The 19,519-nt window shown below is 46.5% G+C and overlaps 1 protein-coding gene across 1 annotated transcript; it reads left to right on the forward strand.

Annotated features, from left to right (window-relative positions):
* Positions 1-10,940: 10,940 nt before the first annotated feature.
* On the forward strand, positions 10,941-13,889 carry LOC118796513 (gonadotropin-releasing hormone II receptor-like). Its single transcript, XM_036555441.1, has 3 exons — positions 10,941-11,468; positions 12,821-13,022; positions 13,483-13,889. The coding sequence occupies exons 1-3, from the start codon at positions 10,941-10,943 to the stop codon at positions 13,887-13,889; spliced, it is 1,137 nt and encodes a 378-aa protein (XP_036411334.1).
* Positions 13,890-19,519: the final 5,630 nt, after the last annotated feature.

Below are 19,519 nucleotides of genomic sequence, written 5' to 3' on the forward strand. Positions count from 1 at the left end.
GACCACCATGGGTCAAGACCTTGGTTTGATGTCTTATCTGAAATATGGATTTTATAGATCTGGAAGAAATAGAATTTGACCTTTCTAATCAATTGCCAGTAATCCGCAGTGATTTAGTCTTCAGGACCTACAGCAAACAAAATAGAAAAAAAAAAAAAAAAAATTTGTCCATGCTGTTCCTCACCATAGCCTGCAGGGGGAGCACCAGTGTTGAGAATCCATAGGAACATGTGGTTCCAGTTCTACAAACAAGCTGAAAAAATACATGCAGTAGCTGATCAGTCTTGTGCCCATCTCTGTCAGATATCAGCACAGGATAGATAGCCACCAATAAACCACTCTTCAAACCAGTGTGGGCTTCATTCTTGTCTGCTTTAAAACTTAAAAATAAATTTCCACTCTCATAAATGAAAGTGTCAATAAACTGGATAGAAATATTACCTTCTATGTTATCTACAATACATAATGCAATGTATTAATACATTTAAGTGTACAAAACTGATAACAACTGATGTATTTTCTCATTTTTTAAATTTCCAGCATATTCTGTGGGGAAGCACAGCACAGAGGATATGCTCTTATGATTCTCTTTATGTTGATCATGATGAAAAATACTGTAATCTTACAGAAAAGTTCAGCTTAATGCATATTACGTTTACATTACAATAAAGTCATTAAGCCGATGCTCTTCTCCAAAGCAATTTACAAAAGTGTATAAAAGGTTAAAAGCAGAGACAACAGGAAATCATATTCTGCTAAGAGTCACAGCGTAATGCCATTAGATCCAGCAGCATTTGAATACTACTCTGCGGTATGTTCCTGTAAAGGTGGGGGAATTAAAGTTCCACAGAAGTCTCTCTCTGTTAAAGCTCCTCCCTTCTAGAACAGTCAAGCCCCAAACATTCCAATCACTTCCCCCAGGTCTCACAGCCATTGCACATTGCATTTTTTTTTTATTTTAGTATGTCTCTCTTCCATATGGAAGTGGTTACTGTAGCACTACATGACAGGTTAAGACATTATTACATTACATTGTCATTTAGCAGGCACTCTTATCCAGAGCGGATTACATCAGTTACAGTTTTTATCCATATATACAGCTGGATATTTACTGAGACAATTGTGGTCTGAGTACCTTGTGCCAGGGTGGGGCAGCAGTGCCCCAGCAGGGAATTGAACCAGCAACCTTTTGGTTACAAGCCCTGCTCCTTACCACATTGCTAAATTGCTGCCTACAGTGCTTAGCTGCCTACGGTGCTTAGTAACTTGAACTTATACTTAGTTAAGTATAAGTTCAAGTAGAAAGAAAGTAAGGGTATCGCAAAAAACTTTGTCCATAGTGAAAAAATATAATTATGTATGTGTCACACCGCTGAACACCTGCTCAGGTGTGATATAATGGTGCTCTGTATGCGCTGTTCTTCTCGTGACTCCGTTAGGTGAGAGTTTGCGCCCTTGCTTTGTAATTGGGAGATGTAAATATAATAGATTGCTGGAAAGACCTGCCGCTGCAGGTCCAGGGGACTCGGCGTATTCGCCTCCGAGTGCTAATCACAGCTCTGAAGACCTGGTCACATCTTCCGCTCGGCTTCTCATTACTCTACATCACTGTAATTGCAATAACTTCGGAGGTCAGTCCAAAAATTCATTATGAAGTTGAAAGTTCAATCTAATTTTAATTGTGAAAATGAAATCTTAACAAGGTGTGGGTGTGCAGGTGTGTGTGTGTGTGTGTGTGTATGTGTGTCTGTGTGGAACATTACAGCATTGGATCATCAGATTGTTACCATTTTATTTGACACTGAACAAGGGTCGCTGCCAAGGAGCTCATACACAGGACTTGCATTTTTCAGTTTTTAATTATAGACACTGAGTTTTCATTAAGAAGCACTGAATATTAATAGTTTGGGGGGGGGGGGTGAGTTATAGCTATATAACTCATCAGAGGTGTTCTTTCAGTGCTTATTAATGATTGCTAATTTTAGTATCAAACCTGACAGCCCACAGGCATACAGTTTATCCCAGATCTCCATGGTAACATGCAGTGACATCGTCTCAGTTTGAGTCCGCGATGTTGATTTCTGATCAGGTGAGCAGTGGGTACCGTGTGAAAGTCGGTAAAGTTTGGTAGGGCTCTTTGGTTTAGTCCTCTGTCAGTGTCAGTGGAGACCGTTGAATCACACGGTCATTGATGTGGTTCTCGTCTACCTGTGTTTGCAGGTGAAGCTGTATGTGGACACATGGATGAGAGGAGCTTCTCCAGGAGGCAGAGGATTGTTTAGAGTGTTGAGCCCGGCAGCCTGGCTGACCTGCAAAAGCTGAATCCTACAAAACTACCCCCCCAGGGAGTCTACCCACCTGTGTAGATAACTGTGGATACTTTCCTCACTTAACAGCAGATCCCAGATCAGTTTATAGCACCTGATCCTAACCCTAACACCATCCATTACATGGGAAAAAGCCATGAAACTGATCTAGGATCAGTGCTTAGCAATAACAGCAATCACACATTGATTTATTAAAGCTCTCTTTCTCTCACACACTTAGACACACACACATGCATCCGCGCGCGCGCGCACACACACATACACACACTACATCTGTCTCTATCTCAGAAAGCCCTACAGATTTTGACCTTAATTTAGTCAGTGTGCCTACTGCACTTGCTGTGAGGTATGGTAAAAAATGCTACACTGCAAAATCCTGGCGGTCACATGCAATCCGTAAATCTCCTAATGTGCCCTTTGTGTCTGTGTATCTGCGCAGTCAGAAATAACTGCGCAGCCGGCACTTCTCCCCCTCCCTAGGGGCCGATCCCTCTTCTCCCAGTTGGCACGGCCTGCTGGTAGAATCCCCTCACAAACAGCCCGCCTCCGCTGCCGGCCTGGCTCGCATTCTGGGGCTGGCAGGCGGGTTTTAAGCGTGTTTGGGAGGGAATGGCTGGCCACTCACTGCCAGAGCCTCTTTCCCGCTGGGCCCAGTTAGCTGTAGTTCAGGTGTACTGGTGAGCTAGGTGAGCAGTCTCCTCCCACCGAGGTGAGCTCGAGGCGTTTCCATGGAAACTAACCCTGGCTGATGGGACGGTGGCCGACCCAAACACCATACCAGGGTGACCCAGAATGCAGGCGAGTTGAGAGGAAGAAGGCATGTTTATGCTGTGTTAAAAAGCCTGAAGGTGTCTTTCAGTGCTTACCCCTAGCCAGGTAGCACAGCTCTCTTCACAGATCACTCATAGGTCATGCTGGAAAACAAATGTTTACCTCATCAGATCTGTATGAAATCAGCATCGTTTAGTGTGATCTCTTTGTTGTGGCCTCTCCAAAACAGGAGTAACAGAAGCCCAAGCATCAGGATGTCTTCCTCCTTTATAACATTGCAAGCAAATAAACAACCTTGGTCTGATTCCATGTGTTCATTGACAGGCAAATGCCATGGAGACAAGTGCAGGTGGAACTGGAGCAGTCCAATGCTTGGCACACACATGAAACCAGACCCAAGCTATGGAGTGGCGGGGGGTGGGGGGTGGGGGGGGGTCGTCCGATTACTGGGATCATGAGGTCTTGCTCTCCTATTGCCATGCTTTATGCAACCAGCATTGTGTGAGTACAGTCCTCCTCCGTCAATAAACAGTGCTCTTCCACCAATCAAGAGGCAGGAACAGGTAAGAGCCCCAGCATCTGTCACAGTGTACGAAAATAAGGCAGGAAGGAAAGGCCTTGTGCAAGCTGGCCTCTCACCTCCACATTACAGTGATAAGGACAATGAGACAGGAGGACATGGGATTTCAGGGAACCTACAGAGATCAAAATTCCGAGAAAGGACATTATTTATGCTTCCTGCACCACACTATACTGGCACATATATCTGGTTTCAGAACTGACTGGTGTGAGTTATACAAATACATAGTTCCGAATAAGAGCCTTTAAATGACATTTAACTCATCGTACTAGCAGGTCGTTGCCTTAAATGTCTACAGGTAATTGGTCCTCAACTGTATATTTTCCTCAGCTTTCAAAATTTTATATTTGCTGTGAGCCGTGATTTCAACAAAATTCAAGCATACATCTTAACTAACTGATAGTGGTAGGATGTGCTATTCAAAAGAAAGCGTTATGGAAAGACAATTGTGTCTCTTGGGTGCCTCGGGGATAAGATAGGAGTGATTTTAAAAAAATCCTATTCGGAGAAAGGGCAAAAACATTAACCCGGGGAGCGAAACGCAAACCGGTACTACGCGTGAGAAACGGTTTCGGCGCATTTCACTTCCGTTCGCACGCTCGCTCTTCAATGCGGCGCAAAACGGAACTGTTGGCGCTGAGGCGATGTTATCAGTCGCAGCCAATGGAGTGAGACCAAGAAATGGAAGAGCTGGCGAAGACTGAAGCAAAGCAGAATTCACGTCATTCAGTATTTCCGCAGAAACCCTGTGAAATTGGACAAATCAATGGGGGTTACTTCCATGTATTATTTCTAAAATCATATTTCTTTCTCAGTTTCATTATTGTGTCGTATGGTATTTCTGTTAACTTCCGAACTATTGTCTCAATGCAATATGGATTTAAAAATAGTTTTACATAAATATCTCTCGGGAAGTATACATAGGTAATTACGCTAATACACACTTTAAAGCTTAAAGTGTCTGTAAGTATGGCGTATGAAAGGAAGGTGTGGGGTCTTTAGGAGCGCTGTTTAACTCTTCTAACTTCCCATAAATGTGGGAAGCTGGACCGTCAACGCGACTCGATTACCGCACCGCGTTGTTGCAGCGCTTCAGCACTTCGTGTAAGGACAGCTCCTCTCCACTCCGGACAGGCGAGCTCCGCCGGGGATTCCGCTGCACCTTCCTTCGTGCCGACAGCAGAAGACGGAAAAGTACCGTGGTGCGGTTTAAAAAACGCTGTCCTGGGGATATCGCTGCCAGTGTGCCCGGCGGCCGCACGTGGAGAAGTGCTGACTGCAGCGGAGTTACCTACCGGGATTTTCACTTTGCTCAAACGCAGGAAATAGGAAAAGAAATGCTGCCATTCGCGTTTTGGAAAGCAGTTTACTGATGCGAATTGATCCTTGGAAAGAAAAACTAAATAACTGAAAACTGCTGGCATATATTAGATTCCAGAGATCCACACCTTCAGTCGTCTTGCATATCTCTTGGACGATCCACTGGAAGATAGACACCGATATTTTCATGGCTAAACGTCAGCATCTGGAATGACCCGTTACGGAAAGAAGAAAACGGAATAATTCTATTTTTTTTTTCAGGTCACTCCATCAGTTAATGAGGTAAGAGTTTAAATGCCCTCGTGTTTGTGCGGTTTCTGAGACGCGGAGAGGAGTCATTCCAGTCAACGGCATGACTCAATATGATCGGCTGTCAGCCGCAAGTGCATCTGCTTTACTTTATCAACTGCGTTGCATAGCGCAAATTGTGGATAGCGCAAATTCAAGCCATGCTCCTGCGTCAGGGATAAATGAAATATTTTAAGCAAGTAAAGTCGAAAGTATTGAGAAATAACAATTTTTACGAAGGTGGCGGGTTTCTGTGCTCTGTGCACATGCATGGATCTGACGTACAGTTAATATGTTGTGGAAAAAAGAAAGATTCGTAAGCTTGTCACTTATAAACATCTAAGACTGAAACTTCTATTGCTATTTTTTTCCGGACTGGTTCGACATAGGGCAATGGCTACATTAAGCATTTCAGTTATGCAATGCGTGTTATCACAATTAATAAATTATACTCTCCGCCTTACACGTGGCCAAAGATTTACTCTGTGGTGACAGCTGCCATTTATAACACAGGTATAAGTATATTCAATGGCGACCAATGATGCTACTTAGCTTCAACTTTCCATTGCAACTAATGACACTGACTAACGCAGGCGGTGAATTATTGGGTATATCCTAAAACGGACCTCAACACTCTCTGAGATACAGTTCGTCACCAGAGCAAGATATAATCTACGTCTCTCTACAGGAAGAGGCTTTTTTAAGTTTTATACTGGTATACTGTAACCATATTCAGTCTCCAGTACCCCTGGATGTAATCAGCGTTTGGTAAGCGCCAGCATGCTCTCGGCTTTACGATTGTGTACTTCGCTATTCCGCGCATTTGTCATCAGCCCCTCGCATTACGCTTCATGGCGTTTACTATGGGAAACATCATTTGTGAAAATCATGTTTGAAGTATGGCACAGACGACAGGGTGATCAACCTTTGGAATTGCCTCATCGCTGAAAATAAACTTTATATTGATCAACAAAGAGTGTCATCTAAAACAAAACCGCCCGTCTTACTTGTGTAATATTCAATAATAACCTCATTAAGACTAGCCTATGAGCAAAGTCAATGTCTGTCTGTGTTTGTTGCGTTGGTACTATTGTTCGCTGTATCTCTTACTTACGGGCTGAACACCCTGATTGCGGCATCCGTGAAGCGCAATTCAAGACTGCGGTTTCGCTCTGCAGCACGGGTTTCCGCAACCTGTTTCGGTCCAGGCGCACACTGACTGTACCCCTGCTCACAGTACTTGTCGGACTTGTCGGACCTCTGTAGTCCCAAACGCAATCCTTTTCCCCTACACCCGTCTGCTTTCGCATAAATCATTGGAACTGCCTGCAAAGGGGGCTATCTGCGTTTACTGAGCTGTGAGCGTGATGCGCACAGCCCCTTCGACGCCTGCTTTAAGTCGTTGTCGATTCCCGTCAGGACATCGTCATCAATGCAGCGTTGGTTCTGGGAATTATAATTACATTGGGGCGAGGGAAATTATTTTTGGTGGAAACGCGTTGTAACGCATAGTCTCTTGTTCAGTGTTTATTTTGTGCATGGTCAGCCTGGAGTTGAATATTAACGAGTCATTTATATTCTTATTTTCAAGCATTTTAAGTTATATGTGCACACACAGGTCTCGGAAGACATTAGACACTTCTGATTTTGCTCCATGTAAACCTTAATCCTTAACATGGTGCCAAAGCCAACTGATGGTGAGGTCGGGGTACCCAGCTGTAGATAATCTGAGGACACTGAAAACAGGACTGCGGCAGGGCAGGCCAGCGGACTCTGACGAAACACACAAGGCTTTCAGTTTTATCATGCATTAAATTTCTTACACCCAGCTGTTCTCCCGGTCGTTTATCTACAGTTCCCCACAATACCGAGCGCTCACCCCTGCACTTCACTCCTCAGACATGCCAGACAGCGGGTGTCTCAGCCAGGAATAATAAAACGGGCAGTGAGCGCAACACGCCGTAATATACAACCACAAATGCGGAGCGAGAGGGCGGGCGATCGACTCTCCCTCTCTGTCTTTAAACCCTGGCGTTTCTGCTGCCAGCAGAGAGGCGTAAGGGAGCGTCTGTAATTACAAATTACATGTTTCCGGATGTTAATGCCCTATTTTCGCATCAGTGCTACGTGATAGTTATCTTTTTATACACCCTAATTACGGAGCTGACCGGTATATGCATTTGCATGGACGGTAGCATGCAGCTACGCTGCGTTTGCACTGCTGTGTGACATACAACCCTAAATCTACGTGGTTCTTATTTTGAAACTGGATGGAAAATGTGTCACGAAATTGGAATATAATGACCTGTTTCCACATGAAGAAAATCCATTATTTGGAAACGTATTGTAGTCGTTTCCTGGGCAGGTGCATATCTGAAAGCCCCTCATGATTGCACCTGTATTTATTTAAGGCCACGAAGTAGAAAGAATCGGAATGTACGGTATGAATTCTCGGCGTCTTTTTTATTGACGCAGTGGAGGGAAACTTGCCGCAAAAACAATGAGCATTCGCACACAAGTAATAAACGAGGCCGTCAGCAACGTATTCGAGTAATGTATTGGCTTAATAAGGCGTTTGCGCTAGGGTGTAAACCAAGGTGTTTTTCGGTGCCGTGAGCTCAGATCATTCCCCCGTAACTCACGCAAGGGCGAGCGTCACTAGCGATGGGCATTCTTGTCAGAAAATGCTCTACCTGTCAGAACCCTTGCGATACTGGCTGTTTAAAGGCGACGCGCAAACGAAATGACACGGGCTGTGCACGCTCTTCCGAGCCTGGGTGACACATGGGTGAGACTGAATGTAGCATCGCTGCTGTCGGATGAGCTGCGTTGGATAAGCGGTCCAGTGGGGGTCATGCCAGATTCATGCACGGAGAACGGCGTCCTGTTGGGAACTGCAGAAATGTGTAGGAGGAGGGTAGAGGAATATTATCTCCTTGACACTCTGAGGGAGGGGCAATGAGAAAAGAATCACGGATTTGTCAACGTCCTGTTTTTCTAGAACCCTGTTTTCCTAGAACCCCTGGTCTCCCTTGCAGAGGATTGATCTGTATAGAGAATTATGTTATGTTGATACAGAATGAACAAGGTGTAAATCTACTCACCACAATAGCTGCTCAGAAAAAATGAAAGAAATCTCTATTTTTGTTATTTACCTATGAAATTCAGAAATTCTCTATTCATTCAGAGTGGCACACAGGGTGGGCTTTTGCCCTGATTTCTGTGGCATGAACTGACATGATGCATAAGGACAACCCCTGGATAAGATACCAGTCTGTCATTACCCACAATACACCAGTGGGTCTCATACTCATTCGCTGAGGAGGACTGAATATCCCATCATACAGCGGATTTACTTAGAAACCTTTGTAAAACCCAGGGTGATTTACATAGCTCTCTTTCCATATTGTATCCATGTATACAGCTGGATATTTTAGGGAGGCAGTTTGGTTAATTAATTTGCTCAAGGGTGCAACAAAAGTGTCCCATCAAGGATTCAAACATGCAACCTTCTGGTCTCAAGTCTAGTTCCCTGCCAACCAGATGATATAAGATTGTGAATGGATGACATGGGATTCTGAATCTCATTGATCTGAGATCAGCTGTAGCCAGCATCAATTATTCATGTTACAGAGTTGACAGGCCAATCGCAGTCCTTAGGCTCAGAATTCACAATCCCTGAACACAAGTCATGTTCAGAAGCATTACCATCAAAAAGCGCAGACAGCACAAGGGATAATGCAAAAAAAATCACATTACAATTTTCTAATGTTCTTCCCTTTACACTTTGGCAATGGCTTCTGGGAATTGGAGAAACAGAGCCAATTTCCTGTGAGAGCACAGAGCTTTCAAAGTGACTTGGCGGATCTCTGAAAGCCGTCCTGAGCGCAAGGTTTCAGAACTGACAGTGTAGTCTTTTCTTTTTGAAGGTTAAGTGTAGTCTTTTCCATTTCTTAGAAAAATCACTGCATTAATGGCACAGGAGTTCACACGAAAACAAAATGGTGTCCCTCCATTCCAAGTCTACAAATGCACATAAACAGAAAAGCTGGTCTGATTACTGGCAAAGCATTACCAATCCCCGAGTGCCTCTGAGGGTCTTATGTATGATACATGAAGCAGCCCTGGAGTAATGTGTGGGAGACGGCATCTTTGAGTGCTTCTGTATAGATGAAGACAGCATGGACTTTGTAGAGACAGCTCGAGCCCAGAGACCCCTTGAAACACCCTAGTTATGCTCATTAAACCTGCAAAACATACAGCCCTCACATACTGGCATTGCCTGTGAAGATACTAGCCCTCGGACCCAGTCCAGTGCCTCATTAACGCTGTCTGTGTGAGGTCTATTACAGTGACAACGGCCATACTTTAATGCCTAATTAGGGACCGATTCCTGGAAACGATCCTGGGCTAAAAAACTCTATGCAAAGCATTTCATTACATTGCACAGCACGTCCAAGTTAAATTGTTTTGGTCCCTATAAAATATACACAAATTAAGATAATTCCCTTTACTGCCACTGTTGTCTTTGACTCTGCAGAACCACAGTTGTGAAGTTAATGGCCAGCCATGTCATGATAGCTCATTCAATCTATTATGCAGGGTCTGTCATACTGTTGGCAACATGACATTCATTCCTAGAGGAGGGGTTTTACGGCAGCCAATCAGGCTGTGTTTCCTACCAAAGTAAATAAGCGATGCCTCCTCTCGCACTGACGCCTACGGCTATCTGGACTGCAGTAAAGAGCCCTGATCATTATCCAACACATATGAGCAATCTGGTCCACAAACAGACTGAAAGAAATGGCTTTTCCCCCCCATCTGTCGGCCTGAGTCTCTTGAGTTGAAGCACAAATGAATTACAGGGCACTAAATGGCTCTTGTTAAGGTTTTTTTTAGCTGAAGAGGAGGCCACGGAGATGCTCTCTATTAATCTGCTAATTAAATCTGGAGGGGACGTGATTTGCTCTGCGTGTGTGGAGAAAATGTAGAGTCCATCGCTGGCTACGGGAGTTGTACTGTAGCCAATGGTGGCTCACACTGGGCTTCCCTGGTTCCTGCCACCGGCTCCTCTCTGTGATTAGTGACGATCTTTTAAGGGCTTCCTGGGGCCATGCAAGTACCAGCTGTAGGGGCATGTATTTTACTGTACCCTGTTTTCCACTTTCGATCTTTTCCTCTTAGATATAAAGCCAGAGCAGGCTGGCACAGTGAGGCACCGTTGTTTTTCCATTTCATTGGCAGCAACCCGAGCAGCACATTATGTCAGGCTGAATGCTGGAATGAGCTTTGTAAGCAGCTGAGAATCCCATCCCCCCCAACAGAAAAACTATATTACCCCATATTACTTCTCACCCCCTGGCTGTTTGCTGTGATGATGACAAACACGTGATGTAATTATTGTTGTGTTCAACTGGGATGAAATCTGTACGTGAGGATCTTTCCAGCATGGGTAGCAACCAAAAAATTATACTCAACTTTTTTTGTGTATTTAAAACGATGGTCGAAAGCGGAACTCTCTGAGCTTTGAAACTTTGAGTCAAACATCTTAATGAAATTACATAGCTACAACACGGACAATTGACCTTGGGCAGCCAATGCAAGTCATTCTACTTAGACTGAGGGGATGAAATTTAACTTCCTGTCTCAACAGGATGTCAGGAAACTTGTCCTTCCTGTGGCCGACTTCCACGGTCACCCCGCGGAACTCCTCCCTTAACTCTTCCCTCCCTCCCCCATCGGCTGACTGGGAGGCACCCACCTTCACGAGGGCGGCCCAGTTCCGGGTGGCGGCCACGCTGGTCCTCTTCCTGTTCGCCGCGGTCAGCAACCTGGCGGTGCTGGCGAGCGTGGTGCGGGGGCGCGGCCGGCGCCTGGCCGGGCACCTGAGGCCGCTCATCACGAGCCTGGCGGCGGCCGACCTGATGATGACGTTCGTGGTGATGCCGCTGGACGCGGTCTGGAACGTGACGGTGCAGTGGTATGCCGGCGACGCCATGTGCAAGCTGCTCTGCTTCCTCAAGCTCTTCGCCATGCACTCCTCCGCCTTCATCCTGGTGGTCATCAGCCTGGACCGCCACCACGCCATCCTGCACCCGCTCGACTCCCTGGACGCCGGGCGCAGGAACAAACGCATGCTGCTGCTGGCCTGGTCCCTCAGCCTCCTCCTGGCCTCCCCGCAGGTGACTGCCGGACATCACCGGGCTGCCAGAGCGGTCGCAGCGAAACACACTTCCTGTGGTCTCTAATAACGAAGCTCTCATTTGCTCAGATGTGTTTACCTGCAGTTGACATCTGACACAGATTTTTACAGAATTCTTATTCCACAAACAAAATGTGTGTGTTATTACATTACTTACATGTTATTACGTAATTATTACTGGGTTATTACCAGTTTACTACACATAAGTCCCTTGTTAAGTACATTATTCATTACTAATAAATCACAATTAATTTATTGACCATTTGTTAAATATCATTAACTATTTGTTATATTCAATATTTTGCAACTGTGTACACAGGTAAGAGTATAAAGCAGAATTGGGTTTACTACACATTCTTGACAGACTGTCAGCTGCCAACCTGAACACAAGTAATGAAAAAGACTCTGGCACTGAGATCAAGGCCTGGTATCCAGCCACAGTAATCTGCAGGTGTTGAATGTATCCTCAAGAGATCATTTTGCGTTGCGTGACATCAGAGGTTATCACAGTGGAAGTGCTTGGTTTGGGAGCTGTGTTCAGGCCTGCAGTGCCCCCCCCCCCCCCCCCCCCTGCCAGAGAAACATTTATCTCTGTAGCTACCTTGCTCAGTCAGCCACGCGTGGTACAGAGCTGGTAGGCAAGGCCCACCTCACACATCGTCTCATCACTCTGCCTCGAAGATTGGCGTTTCTCCACAAACCTGATCCCGTTAATGTAAGGCTGTGTGGTGTCTGGCTGTCAGCACACACATCATGGCCTCCAGGACCCCTGTCACAGATACAATGATGCACAGACAGCTTGAGTCACCGGCGTTCGTGATCATTAGGGAGAAATCGCACAGCCGAAGGCCGACAAAGGGAGAGAGGGATGATGGAAGTGGCGCTGGAGGTATGAGCGAGGTCGAATTTGTGAGGAAACTGGCAGGGACGTGGGCGGTACTGTGAGAAAGAGCCACATCCCTTTGTTATCCCTCTTCGTTGAGTCACAAAATGAAGGCTTGGCTTTCTCCCGCCGCGCCACACAGATATGCTGCATAGCATATCCAGATAAGCAATGGTGTTCTTCATATTCTAAAGCAAAGCAAGGAGTACTTAAGGAAGGGTTTAAGTCTGCCAGAGAACACAAAGCCCAGGATCCCCTGCAGATCTGAATGCCCGTGGAGATGTAAGAATTATGTGTTTAATAATTATTTTACGATATTATGATGACATTATTTGGGTCTAGTGGCCACCCATGAGCAGCGAGGCAGGCAGAGAACTCACCTTAGTAATTAGAGTGATTAATCTCACTCGACTTGCATTGTAATATAACTTGCTCTTCCCCTACAACAGTTATTCATTTTCCGGGCGATCAAGGCGGAGGGCGTGGACTTCACCCAGTGCGTGACTCACGGAAGCTTCCGGCAGCGCTGGCAGGAGACTGTTTACAACATGTTCCACTTTGTCACGCTGTACGTGGTCCCCCTGCTGGTCATGAGCTGCTGCTACACCCGCATCCTGGTCGAGATCAACCGTCAGATGCACAAGAGCAAAGGTATCGACAGTCCCGTGAAGACAGGCTGTTCATTGGTTGTTTTGTTATGAGTCAGAGGTAGGCAGCAAATGGCAGCTTCATGTTTCATGTGGTTCATGAAGCCTTGCAAACCCATAAGAACATGTGGGTGAACACAACATGGCCCAACAATGTTTGTCAATCTGCCTACAGATTAGGGTGTAGAACTAGCACTGTGTCAAGCCTTTTCTTGAACACTCAAAGAGCTCATGCTTCCATTACAAATTCTGGTACTCAACTACGAACCTTCGTAAGTGAATTCTAAAAGGATTGAAAAGGCAAAATAATGGCTGTCTATAGGATACTATATAGGATACTGTCTGTATCTATAGGATACAGTGTTGAATGCAGAAGATAAACAGAAGCAAAATGCTCTCGCAAACAGAGAAAGTGGAGGGGTGTAATTTGGGAGGGCCCTGGTCTGAGCGTTTTTTTTCCCCAGGTGGGGAGGCGTGTCTGAGGCGCAGTGGGACGGACATGATCCCCAAGGCCCGGATGAAGACGCTGAAGATGACCATCATCATCGTCGTGTCCTTCGTGGTCTGCTGGACACCATACTACCTGCTGGGCATCTGGTACTGGTTCCACCCCCAGATGCTGCGGGTGACCCCCGAGTACGTCCATCACCTGCTCTTCGTCTTCGGCAACCTCAACACCTGCTGCGACCCCGTCATCTACGGCTTCTACACCCCGTCATTCCGCGCCGACCTGGCTGCCTGCTGGTGCCGCCGCCCCCAGGACTCCTCCCCCAAGTCTCTCGACCACCTGTCCACCCGGCGTGGGGCCGCCAGCGGCGAGGCCGAGTCTGACGCCCCCAGCGGCGAGCAGCAGAGCGGGGCTCGTGGGTAGAGGCTCACGCAGTTCCTGTTCCACTCTGTGGCCTGGGATGGACACTTCCTGGGATGGACACTTCCAGGGATGGACACTTCCAGGGATGGACACTTCCAGGGATGGACACTTCCTGTACCCTGGGGACTCATTCAGTCACTTCCTGTGCCACTCAGCAACCTGGCTGAAATGACATGACCACAAGATTCCAACCTCACAGAAAAAGGTGTCAAGATTTCACTGTCTACAGACAATTTTCAAGGGCCATCCATTGGCTGTGTGCTCAGAATTACACTATCCAATCAGGGCCTCACAGAATGACGTATTTTCCCATTGAAATACAAGGGAGAGAAATGTCTTGTGATCCTGAAATATTTTGCCAAAGGATATAGATTTGGACACTGCCTGAGCCACTCAGCACCCTGAGAGGTAGACTCAGACAATTCCAGTACCGTACTGCACTCTGGGATTGATTCAGACACTTTCTGTTTAATTCAGCACATCAGAATAGGGGTGCACTGGCTTCCTGTACAGCTTCCTGGACAAGTTTACCCTACCCTTCCCATCTGGATAACTCTGTATGGACCCTCACACTATACCGCTACATTAATGTGCTCTGGTCCTTACACTATTCCAGTGAGTTACTGTGTACGATAACTTTTCCTGCTTATTCCTTTTCAACATGGATTTGGTGGTGGCTATACATTTGGTAATACTGCAAGTAAACGGGCCAAAAATCCAGTTGTTTAGCTCAGGGCAAGTTCTTAGTTTTTCAGGAAGATGGGGTGAGTAGGAATGTAGCGAGACTGGTAGCGTCTCTTACGAGAAGCAAGGAGACCCAGACTGGCCTCCTTGTTTGTTCATGGATGTTCTGTTTCCGCCACCCCACCTCACGCTGTATTAAACCTTATACCCAAGAATGAGCGCCTCCTGTTGGCCAACATGCATCACTGCCCATTACCATAGCAGTGTGACTTTCTGCCTTTCATGAATGGGGTCTAGTTTCACAGAGCCTGAAACGCTGAACTATGGGAATGTGAATCAACTACCGCCATTTGAATATTGCGAACATTACTGTTTGATGTTTTCTGCGGGGAACAATTAACCACAAACATATCTGCAGTTGAGCCGTACGAACTTCCATTGGAAGGAGACACTGAAATCAATTCTCATGTTGTCAGATCTACCGGATCCTATGATGAGTTATTTCGATCAATAACCTTCTGGCCTGTTAAATAAACCAAAGGTCACATCTTTACAACCAACAGCCCTGGTCTGGCCTTGATCTCTGATTGGCCGATTGGCTGAAGATGTTGCTGATGATATTTGATAAGGTTATTCTTACAAGCAGTAGTCTCACAGGCAGGCCTCACAGATTGGCCTTTCATTGGGAGAGCTGGACTGTTTTTTGTGGAATACAGTGTTTTGTTCTCTTTGAAAGGTAATTATTTCAGTCGACTCCATGGGGAGAAATGTCTGTGCGCACCCCCCGCGCTCCAGTTCTTTCGGTATATATGGAGGGTCCTTTTGAAGCCGACAGCCTTCCTGCTTAATGGGCTTTATGCATGACAGCAAGAACAGTACTGAAGGCAGCAGGGTTGTCTTTGTGTCCATTACACAGTTTGTGCACAGTCTGTACAGTATGTGAATAAAGGAGAAACTGGTCGTAACGCTGCTGGGCTGTCGCTTGTTGTTGTGGATTATAATGAAATATGGAAGTAATGAAAAGGTTATGCTGGCACACCCGGTTCAGACGGAACAAAGGTCTCCGCTGGTCTTGAATTTCGTACATGGAGGAAAGGTAGTGTGAGCGGACAAAGCAGCTTTTCAAAGCAGTGGTCACTCCACTCACTGAATCACTGACTCGGCACTTACTGATTCAATCACTCCATCACAAAGCAGCTCCCCATGAGACTAACAGCAGTTGTGATGTTTCACCATTAGGGGGGAAATCTATTAAAGCAGTAGTAGCCACTGAACCGTTTTATCATTTTTTGGTTCATATTACCCATGATGCTATACATCATGTGATGTGACCATGTGATGTGGGATCACGGCAGATGTTTTCAGAGGTTCAGTGGAGGACAGTCGTCTGAAAGTCGAGCATCGGGAGACCCGTGGCAGGAAGAGTCAGACCAGGGACGAGGGCCAAGGAGAAGAGGAGTGGCTGACGTTACAGATGGAGAGAGAGAGATGAGTGTTATTCTATCCCGGTTTGTGTGGGCGGTCGGGGATGTTCCATCCCCAAGCCTAACAGGATATAAATCACCCCGTAAATCTCTCCTCCTGAAAATAGAATGAGGAGAAACGATGGGGGGGTGCGTGTGTGGGTGATGGTTGGGGGAGGGGGGGTGATATTGGGGGGGGGGGTTAAATCAATGAAGTCGCCGCAGAGGCGGCAGCTGTAACTGCAGCTGAATTGTTGCAGAGGCTGGTGAGGCTGACCAGACAAACAGTGTTTAATCATTGAGGCACAACAGCAGCCTATAAAAAGTGCTCTTATCGGCACAGGGTCTCCAGAGAGGGGCCTCCTTGTGTATCATGATTGGGGGGCGGGGGGGAGGGGGTTGGTGTGGCATGTCGATGGACTCCTCCTCTCCCTCCTCTTGCCATGGTGGCAGTACAACAGAGCAAGGGGATGTCATTCAAATCATCTGGTTGTTTTTTTTTTACCATTTCTCAAACAGTGATGAAGAGTCTGTACATGCCCCATTGTCCTACTCTGATCAATGCCAGGCAAGATTCACCCAGAGACCCCACTGTGTCACCCAGGGACCCCACTGCATCACCCAGAAACCCCACTGCATCACCCAGGAACCCCACTGCATCACCCAGAGACCCAACTGCATCACCCAGGGACCCCACTGCATCACCCAGAGACCCCACTGCATCACCCAGGAACCCCACTGCATCACCCAGAGACCCCACTGCATCACCCAGAGACCCCACTGCATCACCCAGGCACGCCACTGCATCACCCAGGAACCCCACTGCATCACCCAGAGACCCCACTGCATCACCCAGAAACCCCACTGCATCACCCAGAGACCCCACTGCATCACCCAGAAACCCCACTGCATCACCCAGGGACCCCACTGCATCACCCAGGCACGCCACTGCATCACCCAGAGACCCCACTGCATCACCCAGAAACCCCACTGCATCACCCAGGAACCCCACTGCATCACCCAGAGACCCCACTGCATCACCCAGAGACCCCACTGCATCACCCAGGCACGCCACTGCATCACCCAGGAACCCCACTGCATCACCCAGAGACCCCACTGCATCACCCAGAAACCCCACTGCATCACCCAGGAACCCCACTGCATCACCCAGAAACCCCACTGCATCGCCCAGAAACCCCACTGCATCACCCAGGAACCCCAGAGAATCATTACATTACATCATTGTCATTTAGCAAACACTCTTGTCCAGAGACAGGTTTCATAGGTTACAATTTTTACATGTTACATATCCGCTCATACAGCTGGGTATTTACTTAGGCAATTCTGGGTTAGGTACCTTTCCCAAGGGTACAGGAATAGTGCTCCAGTGGAGAATCGAACTAATCAACGAGCTCTACCCCTTACCACTATGCTACACTGCAGTCCCTGAATCACCACACTGAATCACCCAAGGACCCCACTGAGCTACCCTCTCAGCAATAGAATGTCTGAGGGACACTTTTTCACGCTCTGAACGTGGGCAACATCACAAAGACAGAGGTGAAAGAGGCTAACTAATACCGCCTTAACATCGACACGGGGTAAGTCCTTGGACGTCCAGCGCTGCATAACTTTTATATATCTGCCCGCATCTAAGGGGACCTATAGGGTGCAATTGGTTTACAGGCAGAATTTATATTGAGGAATTAGTGAGATAAAGGTTACAGCAGCGGAGCGCCGCCCGGGATCTGCTCCTGTCATTCATCAGCCTACGGAGAGAGGAGATGGGCTTCCTGGGAATTCAGCCAGGGGCAGCCCGCAGGCCCCAGATCAGTGGACTGCCAGGAAGCAAAGCCGCTCCGGTCCTGTTTAGCATGCGCAGGCTGTACCGAGCGCAGCTCTGTCACGGGAGACGCTGACATGCACGCTTCGCACTTCGGCAAGAGGGAGTCATCTTCGCTGAAAGACAGAGCAGGGGATTGTCCTTCTAGGAATCCATTCGGGGGGGGAGGCACTATGGTTCACTGCTTTGGTGTGGCGGATTTTAATCCCCAATGCTGTGCTGCTGCTGTATGCCTCAGTAAGGTGCATACACTGCATCGCTTCGGGAAATATACAGTGGTACAAATGGATGACATGTAAAAACGCAAGCTGTGCAAATAAATAAAGCGGCCTCTGTGGCAAATTGGCCAGCATTGCCAAGTGGTGCCATGATAACTTTCTAGAACTCAATATCTAAAATAAAAAAAAAAAAAACAAGAGACATGTTTTTGGACCTCTGAAAAAAAAACAAGAAATTTTTTGCTTATACAGTTATAAAGGGAAGTCCCTCCACAGTGTGCTAGTATTATTCGCAATTCTTCTTCACAATTAAACTTGGTAGCAGTGTGGAAAGACGTGCATAGTAGCACAGTGGAAAGCGGAAGGGCTCATAGCATAAAGGCTGTTGATTTGATTCCCTGTGCTGCTGTTGCACCCTTGGGCAAGGTATGCAAGCCGTGCACTCTTGCTTTGAGTAAGCACATCTGCTACCCAAATAAATATCGCAGCCTCTGTAGCAAACTGGCAAAAATTTGCCAAGCGGTGCCATGGTACCTTTCTAGAACTCAATATAATATATATATATAATATAATATATATAATATATGACACCAATTGCATACACAGTCCCTACAGTATGTGCCATAACACTTCTTCACAATTAAACCTGGTAGCAGTGTTTTCCACTGAAAAGACACATAACCCAAAGACTGTGATTTGATTCCCCACACTGCTCTTGCACCCTTGGGCAAGGCACAACTCACAATTGCCTCAGTAAATATCCAGCCATATAAATGGATAACATCGTACATTGAATTGTAACCTATGCAAGTTGCTCTGGATAAACCAGACTGCTAAGCAGCTAAATGCAGGCAGACAACCTAAATAAGTCTGACTTCTGTTCAAAGACAACATATGATCAACTTCGAGAGTTCTCTTCTTGAAGTAATATAAATATTTCACAGATCTGTTCTGCAAAGGTATCCTTATATAACCAACTCCACTCAGAAAGGATGGTCCTATGAGCCAGCAAGGCCACTGTAGATTACCAGAAACCAGTTACCCACTTCATCAGTTATTGATGTCCAAAAAAATTAAATCAATACTGTCAGACAATCTCCTCCACCCTGCTCCAGCTTCCTTCTGAACAAAAGATGTGGTGGCTTGCTTGAGGGGAAGACAACAAACAAAATTATACTTCAGTTTTTTTCTGCCACCAGCTCTGCAGCTTTGAAAGAAGAACCGAAAAACTTTACATCAAAGGATCTGTGCTGTAAGGGATTTTCAACTGAATTTCTTCTAATGTGTGTGAGGGCCATATGTTGTTGTATTTCTATAAAAAGGCAAGGGGCATTAAAATCCCCCGCATGAGAAATAATCAGGTCTTACTGTACTACAGCCTTATACGTTCATATTGATGCCACGGTGTAAGCGCGCATCTCA

Source organism: Megalops cyprinoides, chromosome 21 (assembly GCF_013368585.1).
Source record: "Megalops cyprinoides isolate fMegCyp1 chromosome 21, fMegCyp1.pri, whole genome shotgun sequence".
Taxonomy (NCBI): domain Eukaryota; kingdom Metazoa; phylum Chordata; class Actinopteri; order Elopiformes; family Megalopidae; genus Megalops; species Megalops cyprinoides.